Source organism: Astatotilapia calliptera, chromosome 20 (genome assembly GCF_900246225.1).
Source record: "Astatotilapia calliptera chromosome 20, fAstCal1.2, whole genome shotgun sequence".
Classification (NCBI taxonomy): Eukaryota; Metazoa; Chordata; class Actinopteri; order Cichliformes; family Cichlidae; genus Astatotilapia; species Astatotilapia calliptera.
Genome location: NC_039321.1, coordinates 8,447,533 through 8,463,151, shown reverse-complemented (window position 1 = coordinate 8,463,151; position 15,619 = coordinate 8,447,533). Strand labels below are relative to the sequence as shown.

At 38.8% G+C, this 15,619-nt stretch overlaps 1 protein-coding gene across 15 annotated transcripts in view; it reads left to right on the top strand.

Annotated features, from left to right (window-relative positions):
• Positions 1-97: 97 nt before the first annotated feature.
• Positions 98-15,619, top strand: part of LOC113013040 (membrane-associated guanylate kinase, WW and PDZ domain-containing protein 1-like) — a 99,641-nt gene continuing 84,119 nt past the window's right edge. For 5 of the 15 annotated variants that reach the window (XM_026153607.1, XM_026153602.1, XM_026153601.1 and 2 more), the window contains exon 1: positions 112-1,025. In XM_026153607.1, the coding sequence (XP_026009392.1) occupies positions 728-1,025 (298 nt within the window). In that variant the 5' untranslated portion in view covers positions 112-727. Of the gene's footprint in view, positions 1,026-15,619 lie in introns of all 15 variants that reach the window. The other 10 variants (XM_026153605.1, XM_026153609.1, XM_026153606.1 and 7 more) reach the window with 6 other exon arrangements.

Genomic DNA, 15,619 nt, shown 5'->3' with positions numbered 1-15,619 from the left:
ACATGCAGCTCTTTCGTGTTCAGAGAGAATCGGCCCCCACTGTGTGTTTCCTTTATTTGTGAATAAAGACAACAGGCTGGATCTCGCGGGGGATTAGACGCAGAGATCGTTGTAATCCGTTTGCGGGCCGGCAGGCGGGGAGGAGCTTAGGACCCGGTAGGTGTGGGCCGGGTAGGATTTTTCCTCGTGGAGTAGCAGCTGGACGCATGCGCCCCCCTTCCACTAGTTGTCGATCCCCAGCCCCAGGAGCAAATGAGATGAATTGTCGTGTTATACCTGCTTAAAGGCGCCGCTGGTTTGTGTGAAAAGCTCAACCTGCTCACGGGATAGGTGAACATAAACATTTTTATTCTTAGTAGAAAGTTTAAAAAGTGCCAAATAGTTAAAGGAAGGGGGCAGAATTAAACGATGAATGAGGAGAAGAGTCTTTGAATGTAAAGCTGACAATCTGAGAGCGGATTAGATCCCACTGCGAGGAATCAGAGCGTGTGCTGTTGTGAAAGATGCGGAAACAACATCAGAAGCAACAACCATCTGGATTTTGAGACACTGTGATATTTACATGCACTGGCAGGAGGATGTCTTGGCTCAGGAGAAGAGTGAAAATTCTCCAGATTGGACGCAAACACACTAAAGTTTTCTTTCTGGGACAGTTTCAGGGCTGTGAATCGGATGATTTTTGCACCGTTCCTCGGATCTAACGGGTTTGGTTTGGACCTGAATCACCATGTCAAAAGTCATTCAGAGGAAGAACCACTGGATCACCAAAGTAAACGAGTGCGCGGTCATCCGGGACGCGTACGGGGAGCTGAATGTAGAGCTGCGCGGCGGAGCTGAGAATGGAGAGTTTCCATACATCGGGCAAGTTAAAGAGGATGCTGTGCTTTATCAGGACGGCAAACTTAGCGAAGGAGAACTGCTCTTGGAAGTCGAGGGGCTGTCTGTGTCTGGATTACCTCTGTATGACATTTTTACTGTGATCAGTTGCTGCAAAGGTCCCGTAAGATTGAAAACTGTGCGCCAAGGTAAGTCAGCCATTTAAAAAAAAGTGATGCATGTTTGCATACATGCATGCACGCGCGTGCGTATGACAGGTGTGTGGGAGAGTGACTAATATACACATACAAAGCAGCTGATGAAAGCCAGTGGTGGCTGTTGTACAGCTGTGGTGCAAAAAGCTCATATACAGTAACAAAATGGGGATGTGAGTGAATTAGGGCAGAGGAGAGCTGCTGATGCTGCTGCTGCTTCTGCTGCTCATCCCTCCTCAGCAGCCTGGAGTCTTCACTGGATTTGACATGAAGCTGCCCTGACAGTCATCCTGCCCCCATTTGTCTAATATTGCTAAAGCCACTCTGGGTCAGACTTGGAGCGTCACAGATTAGACCACCTATAATACTCCAACACTTTAAAATGTTCCTGTTTCTAGGGCTGCCACTAATTCTAAATCTTGTCTCTTTATTTGTTTATTTATTTTAGATTTTCTAAGGAGTAGAACATGTGAGACAGTCCTGAGGCCTCAAAGTTAAACTTGAACTTGTTTCTTTGTTTGTTATTGGATAAGGTTATTTTGGAAGCTGCAATATTCGGAACACCCCCCCCCCCCCCAAAACTATTTATAAATCAGATTTTATTGTGATATTTTTATTCCGAGCGTCTCTTTCCAAACATTCACTGTTTAACAAAGCTTGCAGTGCCTCCTCTCTGGGGAAATCATTAACTGTGTTATATAACTGTGGGTAGTGTCAGTGTAGCATCTTTGTACTGTATGTCCATTAGTGGCTCCACAGTGAATGTTTCACCTCTGAAACTGAAGTCTCGACCTCAGGGACAAGAGCTCAGCACTAATGCCGCTCTGTGTTTGCAGAACTGGCATTTGTTTGACACATAATCAGAGCATGTTTGCATCATGGGACATTTTTAATATCCACAGTGATCCAATAGTTTTCTAATTATTCTTAACTCCTATGGAAACACTCAACGCATAGACATAAAGGATATCTTGGCCCATCTGTCATTAGTTTCTTGCATTAGTCAGCAGATTCTCCTTGTCTCTTAATTAAAGGAGGGGGATAGTCTTTGATTATCCGAGTAGCTCACAAGGCTTTCATTGTGCCTGGCAGTCCACTGGGCTCCCATGCAGAACCGGTAAGGGATAGCGATCCAAGTTGTCCCAGACCAGATGACAGGCCGTTGAGACAGATCAGATCTCTCTGCTTTTCATTCCAGAAAGCTGTGGGTCGTATTACACGAGACCACATCACCTCGGTACTGTAGGTGGAAACACAATCAGCATGTGCAAGTAGACGGTGCCCACAGGTGTGTCGCTCCCTCAGAGGAATGCACAAAAAAAACACCTGAAATAAACCTGAGCATTCCTGCAGAGAGTGTGGAATATTAAACTTGTGAGATCTTGATGCCTGACGCTTTAAAAAAAAGCTGTAGAATACTCAGCAAATAACATGTTAAAAAACCTGTTCAATAGAGGTCAGAAAGATTTTTAAAAAGGGTGATTTGTTTTGGTTTTCTTTAGTTAGTTTGTTTTTTACTTACTTTATTTACCCAGAACAAAGTGGTAAAAAAAAAAAAATTAAAAAGGAAAATAAGATAGTTATCATATGTGTCTAATGACTATTGACAGTAAATAACTGTAAACTTTATCTTTGGATTGATAATTCTTTTTATGGTTATAAGGCAGAGAGGGTGTGCCCAGTAAATGTAAATTGTGGCTTATAAGTACAACAGGCTTCAAAGTAACCAAACTGCAAAGCGTCTAGTATCACAGCTACAGCTGCTAACTCTGCCAGATCACAATAACTTTACTCCTTTGGTATTTACAACAACTGTATCCATCTGCCTCTTTCACCTCATGTTGAATGTTTGCTCCGCACCTCTCCCCTCTGAAAACCTCCAGCTCATTCAACCCGAAATAAAAACAAAGTAAACCATAAAGGAAAACACTCCGAGGCAATTGGCCCATACTTTCCTTGTTAGCCCTTCCAGAGGGCTGTGGTTACTTCAGATGTTTTAACAACAGTGATACTTACAAAGGTCAGGCGAATAAAATAGTTTTCTGATGTGGCATAACTTTCAGGTTAAAGTCCAAAGAAGGAGTTCTTTGAGACATCTTATGACTGTGACCTACTTACGCAGCTCTTCTCTGTTATCATCGGTTGAATCCAGCTCAGTGATGAAAGGTTTTGTTGTCACTGTGTTTTGAGCTTGAATGGCTGCTACCTTGGCCAGGTCTCCCTTGTAAAGGAGATTTGCTCTCAATGGGACTTCCTGGTTAAATAGAGGCAATTATAATAGCCTGACATCTTTTAGTGTCTGTAAAAGCGCAACAGTTCTATATCAGGTCATTTAGTAATACTAGACTAACAAGAGTGATAGTGAATGAAACTGTTTGGGTGTGAACAGTCTTCTCAACAGTTGAATTATTTGTTTTTTAAGAGAACCACGATGCCCTCCAGCAGCCAAGAGTCTGGGGGTTTATGATCATGAGAGGGTCTGGGCCAGGTGTCAGGCTGTCTGATCTCAAGTAGCCCTTACTCCCCTTAGATCTTGTGTTGAACCTTAGCCAGACAGAGGGGAATCAGGCCAGTCTGCTAGATGCCAGGCATTCCTGGGAGGTGGAGATGAGCTCTTAATGGAACACTCTGATGACACTGGCTAGACTTTTACACATAAAATTTTAAGTTTTTTACCTTTTTAGTTAGTCCTTTAGACCTTCTCTTGCTTTCTGTCATCACCCTGCTCAGTCCTTGGATGCAGTGTGGTATAGTTATTAACAAGATTATCTGTGTAGTCCTTAAACGATTGTGATAGTAAGCATCTGTCCTTACAAACAGTCACTAACAGCTACCTGTGTGTACATTTAGTATCACCAGACTCACCAGTTAATCATAATTCCCATTTGGGAGCACACCTGGCTGCTTTGATTGAGTTTACTCATTTCTATATGCTAAACACATAATGTTTCCATTTTCATATTTTCTTCAGTGGCAATAAAACACTATTAAAGATATATGTTGTTCAGTTCTTTATTTAAATGTTCTTGTAATGAAATATGAGCCAATCCAGTGTTGCGTTATGCAAATTTTAGAAGTTGTGCACATCTAGATAAATAGCTTCAGGCACAACTTTTCTAGCTGGGTGCTTTTCAAACCATTGCAGCAGAAGTGGGCACAACCAAATGATAAAAGCCAGTCAAACATCACATGGTTGAGGACATTCACTTTATTTATTCATAACATTATATACTCAGACAGTGATGAAAACTTATTTGATATAGTTCATTCTTTTTTGGTCAGATTTCTGTTACTTCCACTCAGATTTTTGATGCTCAAAAGAAAATTGCAGTTATTCAAATGCAAACTTTAGTTTGGGTCCACACAATAGTACAGAAATAGACCCCTGTTCAAGTGCATAAGTTTGTGAGTTTCTATAAAATTCACAACTTTTTGTACTAAGGGTTAAAAGTCGCCTGATGATGGGCGTGACCACTTTGGATGATTCGTGGTTCTGCTGGATGTCACGTCAGCTATGTTGAGTCACTGGACTCGACCTCTTGACTGTGTTGTTACAACGCATTCTCTCTCCAGACTAGTTTTAAACTGATGCATAGTCAGGAACCCTTTCTCACCACGGTTAAGTTACCTCCTTTCAACACGGGGAAGAAGAATAACCTACAAGTCAACATCGAGAGGCGATCATATGACCTTCAAACAGAAGATAAGAATTTGACTCCTTGCTGGGACAGTTTTCTTTAGTCACTTACTTACATTTTTGACTATACCTTTGCCGATCTAAACCTAACCTACCTTGTCAGATTTAGTCTTCACTATGTTAAACAAACACTGCATTAAAACTCCCATTTGCAACAAGCTTTTCTGACATTGACCGATTATGACGGTCCCAAAAAAAGCATTTTTGCTGTTTTTGCCGTTTCTATTTCAGATGTTGAGGGACAACCATTGACCATTACTGGACCTCATACTGAGGCGCATGCTGATAAATGTCAGTAAAGTAGTACAGCGTGAAGCCTATGGGTCCTGCCTTTTGTATGTGATGATTTCAGAGCGGTTGGTGCCATTTGATGTGTTGTTGATGGTCCTCACATAGACAGACCAATAGTGTGTTTCTAGGTTTACCTGGTACAATAAGTGTAATATTCTATTTATAATTAATTAATAAGCAAATGTATGTGTCTGTGCAGTCCATACAGTTTATGGATTCAACTTACCTCACTAGTATTAGGTTATGATGGATCAACCCGCCTCTTATCCAAATAATTACTTCTAGCTCTAAAAATGAAGACTGGCTTCAAAACTGTATTCACAAATAAATGTGTGATATGGCTGCATCCATCTGTTATAAATAGATTATATGGGGAAACAAATAGAAAGTATACTTAGCAAAACTGGATTTAATTGTAGCTTGCCTTTAAATTCTATGTTTAAAACTGACTGGGATTTAAAGGTTACACTATCTTTTATGTGTGGTTAAAAAGGCTTACAGGCATCATGACAGTGTTTGCAGACGCAGAGCTCTTCCCTTACAGGCTTATTCCAGAATGCAAGTTCCTTGCATTTTTTAAGGACGAAGACTTTGTCAGTCTTGATTAAAAGCAACCGACTGCATGTAAGTATATCCTTGAAAGGCTTGTCAGGGGCTCTGTTCCTTCTGCTTTTTCCTTTCCTTTCCTTAATCGCCTTCTCTTTAAGAGCTCTGTTTTAGACAGCTGTTTTAGACAGCAGTGAGGCCTCTAAGATGTTTTGTGTGTTCCTGTCTTTTCACACTTATGCTTTTTGTGTGTGCACAGAATAAGATTTTGACATTATAAGAAATGTTACTGTGGATGTCTTCAAAATAAGTGTAAATATAGCCGTACTTTCTTGTGACTCATACTGTATGCTTTTTTATGGTTTATATGCTGCAGTTTTACTTGATGAATGTTAATAAAGGCAGCGCACCAGTGAAGGAACTATACAAGGAGCACATAAGCAGCTTGTGTCATTCAAGCTTGAACAAATGGCTGTGCAATTCACAGACTTTGCCTCAGGTGTCGTAACAATGAGGTTAGGATGGAGTGCAGGCCAGAAGGGTTACAAGAAAAAACCAGTGCTGTGCATGTGATGCTCTCTCAGGCAAAGACATTCATTCTTTGTACTCTTTAGCCTTGCAAAAGTGGCTTGTCGGGTGTACATTATTTTTGCATATATCAAACCATACAAAACCTGACATACAGTGTCAGATGTATAATTCGTGCTTTGCTTATTCTTTGCTTGTGTTTTGATATTTAACTTTACAGAAGGCAATTTACTGATGTTAGTGTTATATTTTGGCATGAGGACTAATACTTATCGCACTATCAATGAATCAACCAGATATTTTCTTAAAAAATCATTTAATGTATTTTAAGCTGAACTGCTGTCAGTATATTAAAGTATGGCCATGTTGTTTCACTTCATAAGTCTCAGGACCATATCAGTAAATTTTTTGTGTTTGAAGGTGAACCTTCTCAGTGGTAAAATGTAAACTAGTGTCTGAGTATCAGTTATTTTGACAGTCCTGCTTGGTAAGCTCGCATGGTACATTTTGAGCATGCAAAATTTATCAGCATCAAGAATTATATGTTAATGACTTTCCAAGTTTGAGGGGAATACTATTCAGCTAATCATTAGCAACAATTATGTAGTGTGAATGAAGGTTATGCTTTGAAAATTGAAAAGTGCTTGTAAAATGACAAATATGACCTTGAGTGTAATTTGAGTGAAGATCCATTCGGTGATTTCTGTGATCACTGAATTTATTTTCAGTGCTTGGAATAACAGGAGCTTTTTGACATCTACAACCAGCTTTCATAAGAAAATGCTGTGTAGAAAAAAAACATATCCAAGTGTATGGTTGATAAAGTGACAGCTTTTCAGACTGTGCAGTTCTCATCATAAAAAATGTGCTTCATTTGTTTCCAATGACCTCAGCTTGAAAGGAATGCCGTGGTGATAAAGAAGGGTAAATTCATGTCATTAGGTTCATGAAGAGATACTCCTCCACAGCAAAGCTGTAACAAGCATGAAGAGCCTTCTGGGTGTAAAAGGTGCTCACTGATTTACTCTTGCTTATCATTGCACACAGAAAAAGCATTGCGGGCAGTGTGTTACTGTATGTAGATTTGCAAAATGCATTCAGCTAAATGTCTAACAAAAAAACAAAAACAAAAAAAATACTCATCACTTTCCTGTTTCTTCAAACAGCAACTTCAAAGACTGAGAAATGAAGCCAATAAAATAAATAAATTAAATGGCCGATTGAGGTTGGCTATAAAAAGTGAGTCAGATGTAGTACCACATGTTAGGTTGGTTAACTCCAAAGAAGAAATCGGCAACTTTGAGGATTTTTAATTTATCCATCTGATCAAAAAAAAGTTTAAAGAAAAATGGTTTGCAGTGTGAACAAATGCACAAAGAGCAAACATCTCCAGTGTTGGTCATTTTATTTTACTTGCTGCTTAGAACTGATTAGCAGACAATACATCCATAGATCATGAACCAAGCACACTGGCTGATAGCTTAACAATTCATTTTCTCAAAAATGTGGTCTTTTCAGACCTCAGAAAACAAGATGGTGAACTTGAAGCTTCAACATGGAAATTCTCTGCACCAGTGTGTTACTCCACGATCTCTAAGCAAATCTTTTACAGGCTTTTTAGTCACAATTATGAAAGAAAAAAAAAAAAAAAAGACACAAATTTCAGCCCAAACTAAAAGGAAAAATGTTTTTTGTTGCAGAAAAGTTTACATATAATGTCTTAGTAGTTTCGAGACAAGAAAAAATTAAACCCAGTCGTAAAATAAAGAACACGAATGATAACACCAGGGTGAACATGTCACAGTACGGCTGTGTGCAGGCAAAAGTAGGACCCAAACGCAAACTCAGAGACAAAAGGTAAACTCAAAAAACACAGCTTTATTGCTGGCGTGGAGTGGGACACGAAAAACAATACAAAATAGACTAAACTGGGAAAACTAAAGCACAAGGAGCCACAGGGAAAAATCACACAGCTATGGTGGAGACTACGACACTGACAAAGAGAAACACAGGGCTTAAATACACAGAGGGATAACGAGGGAATGAGACACAGAAGGAGGGCACAGCTGGGAGAAATCAGGACTGGACGAGACAGAGACGCAAAACTAGAAACACTCACATGAGGCATGGACCTTCAAAGTAAAACAGGAAGTATCACACAGAGACGCGAACTAGACACAGTGGAGACAGCAACTAAGAAACAGAGACAAACCATAAGGCAGAGGTCTAAGAACCAAAATACACAGAGGGAAATACTCAGCTTTGAACACAAGAGACTAGACTAGAGGGAGTAACAAAAGACCAACCATGAGAACAATGCACAATGCAGGGTGACAGAAAACAAGAAACTCAAACATGCAAAGACACACCATAAACAGAACAGAGGGGGCACAGAGAGACATGAAGGGCAGGGGAGACTTAACATGGGTTGAAACACAAGGGGGAACTAATAAGCAAATCAACATAGGAGGCCTAATGAGCTAAACATACTATAAACATCAAAATGAACTAAAACTCAAAACACTGGGTCCTAAGACCCAGGATCGTGACAGAACACATGTAAATGTGCAAGTAAATTTGGAATCAGAAAAAATAAATCAAATTTTGAATATCTATTTTTAAATTGGTTTATCTATTATTGTTACTTAGAAATGACATATTTCTTCATAATTTCAAATGGTTTATATTTCAGGACCAACTGCAGACTCTATGTTTGTGGTTTGTCCCCATTTAGAGGCCACGCCTGTGCTTCTGATAGTTATTTACTTAATCTAAAACTGACATTATCTTTTTTGAGATCATTATTTCACCTTCATCTGCATACAGACATGCACATTACCAGTAATACTTGATCAGTATAGGAGTTTGAACTCAGCTGAGGTTATTTATTTCTCTCTGTGTTGCTGTCTTTTTTCTCCTTTGTTACTGTGCTGTTTTCTGGAGTACCTCTCATATGCTATTATCTATCTGAATATATATAAAATCTTATTTCACAATAACTAGTATGTGAAACCATCAAAAAACAGAGCTAAATGGCAAATACGGGCCCTTTTTGGTCATGTGGCTAAATAAGCACCTGCAAACATCAACATGTAGTGTTCAGCTACAATATTTAAATAGTGTTTTCAGTGTCAGCAATTCTTTATGATACACATAAACATCTTGGAGTGCTTAGTCATTTTTTTTGAGCTCCATGGAAGCAGAGTATGATTCGGTGTAAGGTTGAAAGGCCTTCAGGTGTAAGCAATGTATTATATACACTAAACATGATACCAGATGCACTAAATGTGTAAAAAAAGCCAAATAAGCCTTGTTTGCACTGGGCATTTTGCAATTTGAATCATCACTGATAAATAGAGTGGGTGTTATAAGACCTGTTTAGATAGATTGGATTTAAATTGCTTTTTTCTTCCTGAGTACAGTTGGGTTGAAACAGGGAAGTGGTGCAGGTATTTGGTAATATGGATACGCTCTTTTAAGTAATCTATTGTTTTTGGTTTCTACAGAAACTTTTGTTCCTTGACGTTTGCCTGTAGGGCTGTGCGTCTTCTGGGAATTTCGTGAAGAAGAGCTGTCCGAAGAATATACTCAGCACACGAATGTCTTTGATTTGTCCTGCCATAGCCTGCAAACATTATAGTGCACACAAATATTCACTTTTTCAGCCTGGTGACACAAGTAGCAAAATAAGAGGTTTTTAGATTTTAAATAGTATCACAAGAAAATACTCATTTAGAGCGAAAAGCGCTGATCAACTGGTAAATAAACTATGTGCTGCACATGTGTATGAAATAGTCCCTTGTTAGGCATCACTTCATTGAGTTAAGAACGTGACTATGACTCAGCAAACTCAGCAAACGGCTCTGAAGCTGTGAGCAGGATGGATTCAGTTTCAGTGGAGGTGCTTAGATTTATGTACTGTGTGTTTTAATAAACTGGTGCAGTAGCCAGTCAGAACAACCTATTTTACATTACTGCTGAAAGGTTTTTCCTCTCAATGCTACTGACGTAGTCTATCTTTGCTCTGATTGGCTGCTTGAAAGCAGGTGATCCAGGGAAATAAACACACTGATGAAGTTTTAAGGTCTTTCCACTAGATTTTCCCTTTCAGGCAGTCCCTGCACATGCAGTGGCGCTCATACACGATCCTCTACAGTCAATCAAGCACACATCTGCATGTTCACCACAAGAGTCTCATACACTGGATATTAATTGACATTTAAGCTTCGCTCCTCAATCATACATCTGGAGTGAATCAAGTACGATTAGAGCTCTTTTTTTATACACGTGAATCACAGTTCTACTTTTAGCAAGTTTCTTTGGTTTTGTTGTGGTTTTTCAGGCACAGTAATTACACCTTATATAAGAAACAAATTGCATATACTGTGTGAAGCATTCTAATTTTCTTCAAGCTCCTCTGTCATCAGCTAGGTTTCTATATCAGCTGGGCAGAACATCATGCTGAGATGAAAATATTTCAGTAAAGCGCTCATTTGATTGTTTGTAAAATAAGACACTGCTACAAATGTACCATTATTTTTATTATGTGAACTGAGGGAGAGGCTTTTTGTTCTGCTCCTTATCCTTTCAGTACTTCTAGTGTGTCAGTCACCAGGGACTCGGATTGCTTGTGAGTGCTTGAGAGGCTAACCCAACCTTTTAAGGTTTTTGCAGCATATAAAACAAGTTATACCATCATCTCATATCCTGGCTTTAATGTTCACATTTAATCTGAAAGGGCACATGTTCCTGTATGTAACACACATTAAGCTGTTGTTCTACAACTCATCCTCTGGCCGCCCTGCTTGTTGAAATGTAATGATTTACAGGGTTGGTGAGTTCATGCTGTAAGAGGTTAACTTGCCTTGGAAACCGATTTGGAAATTCCCTCTAATGTCTGTTTCTCTATCACAGAATCAACACCTGTTTTATTGAAACAAATTAAAACAGAAAGTTTGTGTTAATTGACACCAGTGCACAAACTTTTATTACAATGATATATCATTTCTGGGTAACATGTGAGTAATTTTGACATGAAATACTTTTCCTGGAACATCATCAGCAAGCTGAGCTTGTTAATTCTGCTTTGGTACACAGAGTCCAGGCTTTTGTTTGGCTTAGCAAACATTTGTGCTAACCTCAGTCTCTTAAAGTGACAATCAAAATTGCATTATCTTTTTTTTAATGACATTACCTTATTTGGATCATAAATAAAGACTTTGTGAGCACGCTGGCACCATGTGGATTTATTCTGGAGAATTTTCTTATTCGCTGTTGTTTTTGCATAATTTCTGAACAGCATCATTTCAAATAACACGTATTTATATAAACAAAACAACTGGTTTCTATGGTTTTCTCTCAAATTTGTTGCGTTTAAATGTGCTATAGAAATAAAATTGACACAAGTAGGGCACCTTAGTGCTAAATTCATCTATGATAACGCTGAATCCAAAACATTGCAATAAAATAATGCATATATGCATGGCATATACATATACATATTGGCATAGTAGGGACATAGTAGTGCTTATTTTTACATTCCTAGGGCTGCTAATTCGAATTAAATGTCAGCTGCAAAACTCAATTAAAAAAAAATTTTCTCTGTAATACTGCTTTGTGTTACACAGTTGAGTTTTAATCATTATTTGAAGCTTACAGCGCACACTGGAGCACAAGACAGAAGTGTAATCATTGTTTTTAGTCACGCGGGTGTTGTGGCTTACAGGCGTGTAAACTCAAAGGAAAGGTTTCTCTTCTCGATGTTACACCTAAACCCAACCTAATACACAATGACTGGAGTCAGTAAGCAGAGCTGACTTTGATCTTGGAAGTGCAGAAGACCCAGCCTGCTTTTCCCATGATCTTGTTCCCTGACTTTTTGCCCTGTCAGACCATTGCCCTGACAGCTTTGAACAGGTGGAGAAGAAGGTTCAAACACCTTTATGAACTCTGTGCATCTGTGTGTGGGTCCCAGTGTTCACATTTTCCACTCTATTCCCAGTCATATATTTGTGACTTGTAACGGGTGGAAGGACACCTTATCTACATCAAAGCTTTGCAGGAACTGGCTTCCTCCATCTGATATTCTCATTACTGTTGTGATGCTTGAAGACAGTTCCGTCTGTGGTGGTCTGAGTTAGTCACAGTAGGAAGGAAAGGAAGGCCACAACAATAAATCTGATTTGTGCTGCAGGGACACATCTTTGGTAGCTTCACGAAAGAGTGACAGAGAAATAATGAAAGAAAAACATATGGCCGACTGCATTAGTTAGGCAAGTGTTTTTCTTGACATAGCCATGCTTCAGAGTTGCTAATGGTCAGTCAATTCCAGGTATTACTGTTTGGTTTCAAAATATTAACCAGACATTCTGCTTTGTGACACGTTTTATGTGCAATCATCATGGTCAAAGTCAGTCTGCTTCTTATCTGTCTTTATTTGTTTCTGTTTGCACAGTGTTTCATTGGTCCATGTTTTGGGTCATGATCACTACAATATTCTCCCTCAGTCCTCTGGCCTGAGAGGACTGAGGGAGAATATTGTACAAATTTACTACAATCTGACGCATGCGTCCAGATATCAGACCACGTGCTGTTTTTCTTACAGCTGTTCTGAAGCACTGTATTGTAAATTTAGACTCCTTGTCAAAGTGAGTTAATTGATGGAAGCACTTTTACCAGCTGTCATTGTCAGCTAAACTTACTTTGAACATCAGCTTGTGTAACTCACTCTGTGTCTCTTCTTTTGTTACACTGCCTTTATAAACCTGACCTGAAGCTGGCTCGAATCTTATTAAGTTTGCAGAAGAAAAATAATGTTGTACTCTTTTATGTTTACTTCTGTTCTCAATATAGAGCTTCTGTGTGAGGTTATATATGGTAGCTTAGTCCGTTTAATCAGTTGAACATCACTGCAAATGCCACAGTCTGACCAAAATATCCTCAGATAACTGTTTTAAAATAAGGAGCAGACACGGAGGGGGGATATTTTTAAAACTCTCAGCAGAAGACATTATACGATGATAAAAGCTAAATATCGGTTCCTGCTGTTCTTTTAAGATAAAACAGATCCATGACACCTTCTGGGACTGTTTGCATGCTTCTGCCTGTACAAGGGAAGGACTGACCTTGGGCTGCAGCTGTTCATCACAATTTGGCAGCATCTGGCTGTGCTCAGGGGTGAGGTGTGCCCATGGGGGAGCTGGGCATACAGAGAGTAGAAATACTTTGTTCTGAGCTGGTTGCATAGAGGATAGGACTAATTAAAGCATAATCCATATAGCTTTCTAGATTAGAAAGATCTATTTCTGTCCTCCAATTGTACATTTAATACACTGAACATTTAGTTCTTCAGTCCTAAAGTTAGCAATTCTTGTGCATTTGCAGAATGGCGGAAGAAAAAGAAGTTTGGCACGTCTTTAAATTAAGTACAATATAATATAATATGGTATAATATAATATAATACTGCATGATTAAATCCCAAAAGGTTGATTGTGTTCATCTAGACGTAGCGTTTTCAGTGGGGGAAACATTTCATCACTCATCCACGTGACTTCTTCAGCTGACTGCAGGTTTCCCCAATCTTATAAACATTACATTTGCACAATAAATGAAACTAGCACCACTGAATGAACAATGGGCTGGGAGGTCAGTTCCTTGATCATTAACATGGAAATTCTCATGACCATTGATCAAAGACCACTGATCAGTGGACACGAGTACCATTCACAGAGACTTGGGGAATGGCTGCAATCGCAGCATTGTAAGATGGCGAAAGATGTACCCTTAAGCCCCCTCCACGATTCAGACGTGGTCTTTCCCTTTTCACGTAAATGGCCTCCCTGACTCGCTGCTCACACTCGTTGCTCTCTGTCCAGGATGTGTACATCCTCATCCTTGAAAGAGTGTCCACTGGCCTGTAGATGTATGGTTTAATAAGTGTATAATACTGTGGCTCTCAGTAGTGTAAGGTGTAAGCAAAGGATTTTCTGTGCTGATTATTAAAGTTTGCATGCATGACTAAATGAATACAGGGTTTCAACCTTTCTATTTCTGCTATTACAGATGTTTTTTTGCAACCCTTTTTAAAAAATGATCAAGTGTTTGTCGTACAGGTGGATTTAAAATGGATTTTTAAGTTACTTTTGTTTAAATCGAGCTTTGCCCTACCTTTAACAATTGTTTTAATGCCATGTAACAGTTTTAGTGAAGAATAGCAAAGCTGAACTGAAGAGTTTATTTAATTCCTACGATAAAAATAGAAGCACTTGGCTGTGTCACAGTTATGATTTCGGTGATTAAAGATCCTTCTCTGTCTGCAGTTATGACAAAAATGAAACCTGGACTTTCTCAGATAAAGCTGTCGCCTGACATTCAAACAGAAAATAACTTTGCTATCAAACTGAACACAAACAGACTTTCTTAGGTAAGTTGAAGATGTCTGACACGTTAATATATACATTTCTTATTTTAATTCGACAAACTCAAAGGCTATGTCTCTAGCGTGACTTTGCGGCAGATGAAGTTTGCACAGCTGTCATGGTGAAATAAGAATACATATATAAAATGTAACAATTTACATAGAGGATTTCCACCAGACAGGTTGTTCAACTCTGAGGGTTCTTTCTTTAATTCCCTTTTAAGTCTTTTTCATCTTTTGATTTAATTGGGAACATAGTTTCATAAGATACATTAGCAAAGTTAATAGTTGTAACTTTTGTCTATAAAAAGAAACCTCAAAGTCTTTGGAGAAGCATGGAAAAGAGGAAAGAGTTGCACAATCAAAGATGCAACTGGAAACATTGCAAATGATGAAAGCAGCACTCAAAATGAAACACTGAACAAACTGGTCAGCAATAACCGCACAGTGCAATCACACGCCACACAAAATGACAGCTTCATTATCCATATGTAGCTTGTCGTGCATGTTTTCAACAGGAAAAGCTGTTAAAAAGCCACAAGGTCTTAACTATGTTTGGCGACAATTAAAACACATCCTTCCTTGTATTATATCTTGAACACACCACTGACTTGAATATGCCTGAGTAAGCACTGGAAATGGTCCAGTCTTATTGTCATGGCCCTTCTTGTCATATTAACGTAAAGTATGTGGGAAGGAAGGGATTACAAATTAGGTTTAAACATTCATGTGACAATAGCCTTGACTACAATACACCCACAATGGAAGTAATGACAAAAGACACCCAAGAATGTTCTTCACTATAATCTGAAAACATCTGAAAACCTATTTTTAAAAAAAACAGATTCCTTCATGAATACTGCTCCTACTTTTGGTTTATATTATAAGTGTTGATATGATACCCATTACCAGCAGCCTCATTAGAAGAGAGCTCAATAGCACAAGTACTTGACACATTATATCACATCAAACACTACGTCGTATTAAAGCACTTAAAGCATTCGCAGTTAAACTTAACAGAAGCAGAAGTGATTGGGAAGCAGTGCTTAATCTCATTGTAGTGATCTCAACAGACTGATGTAATATGTGGTTAAATTTCTAAATGAAAA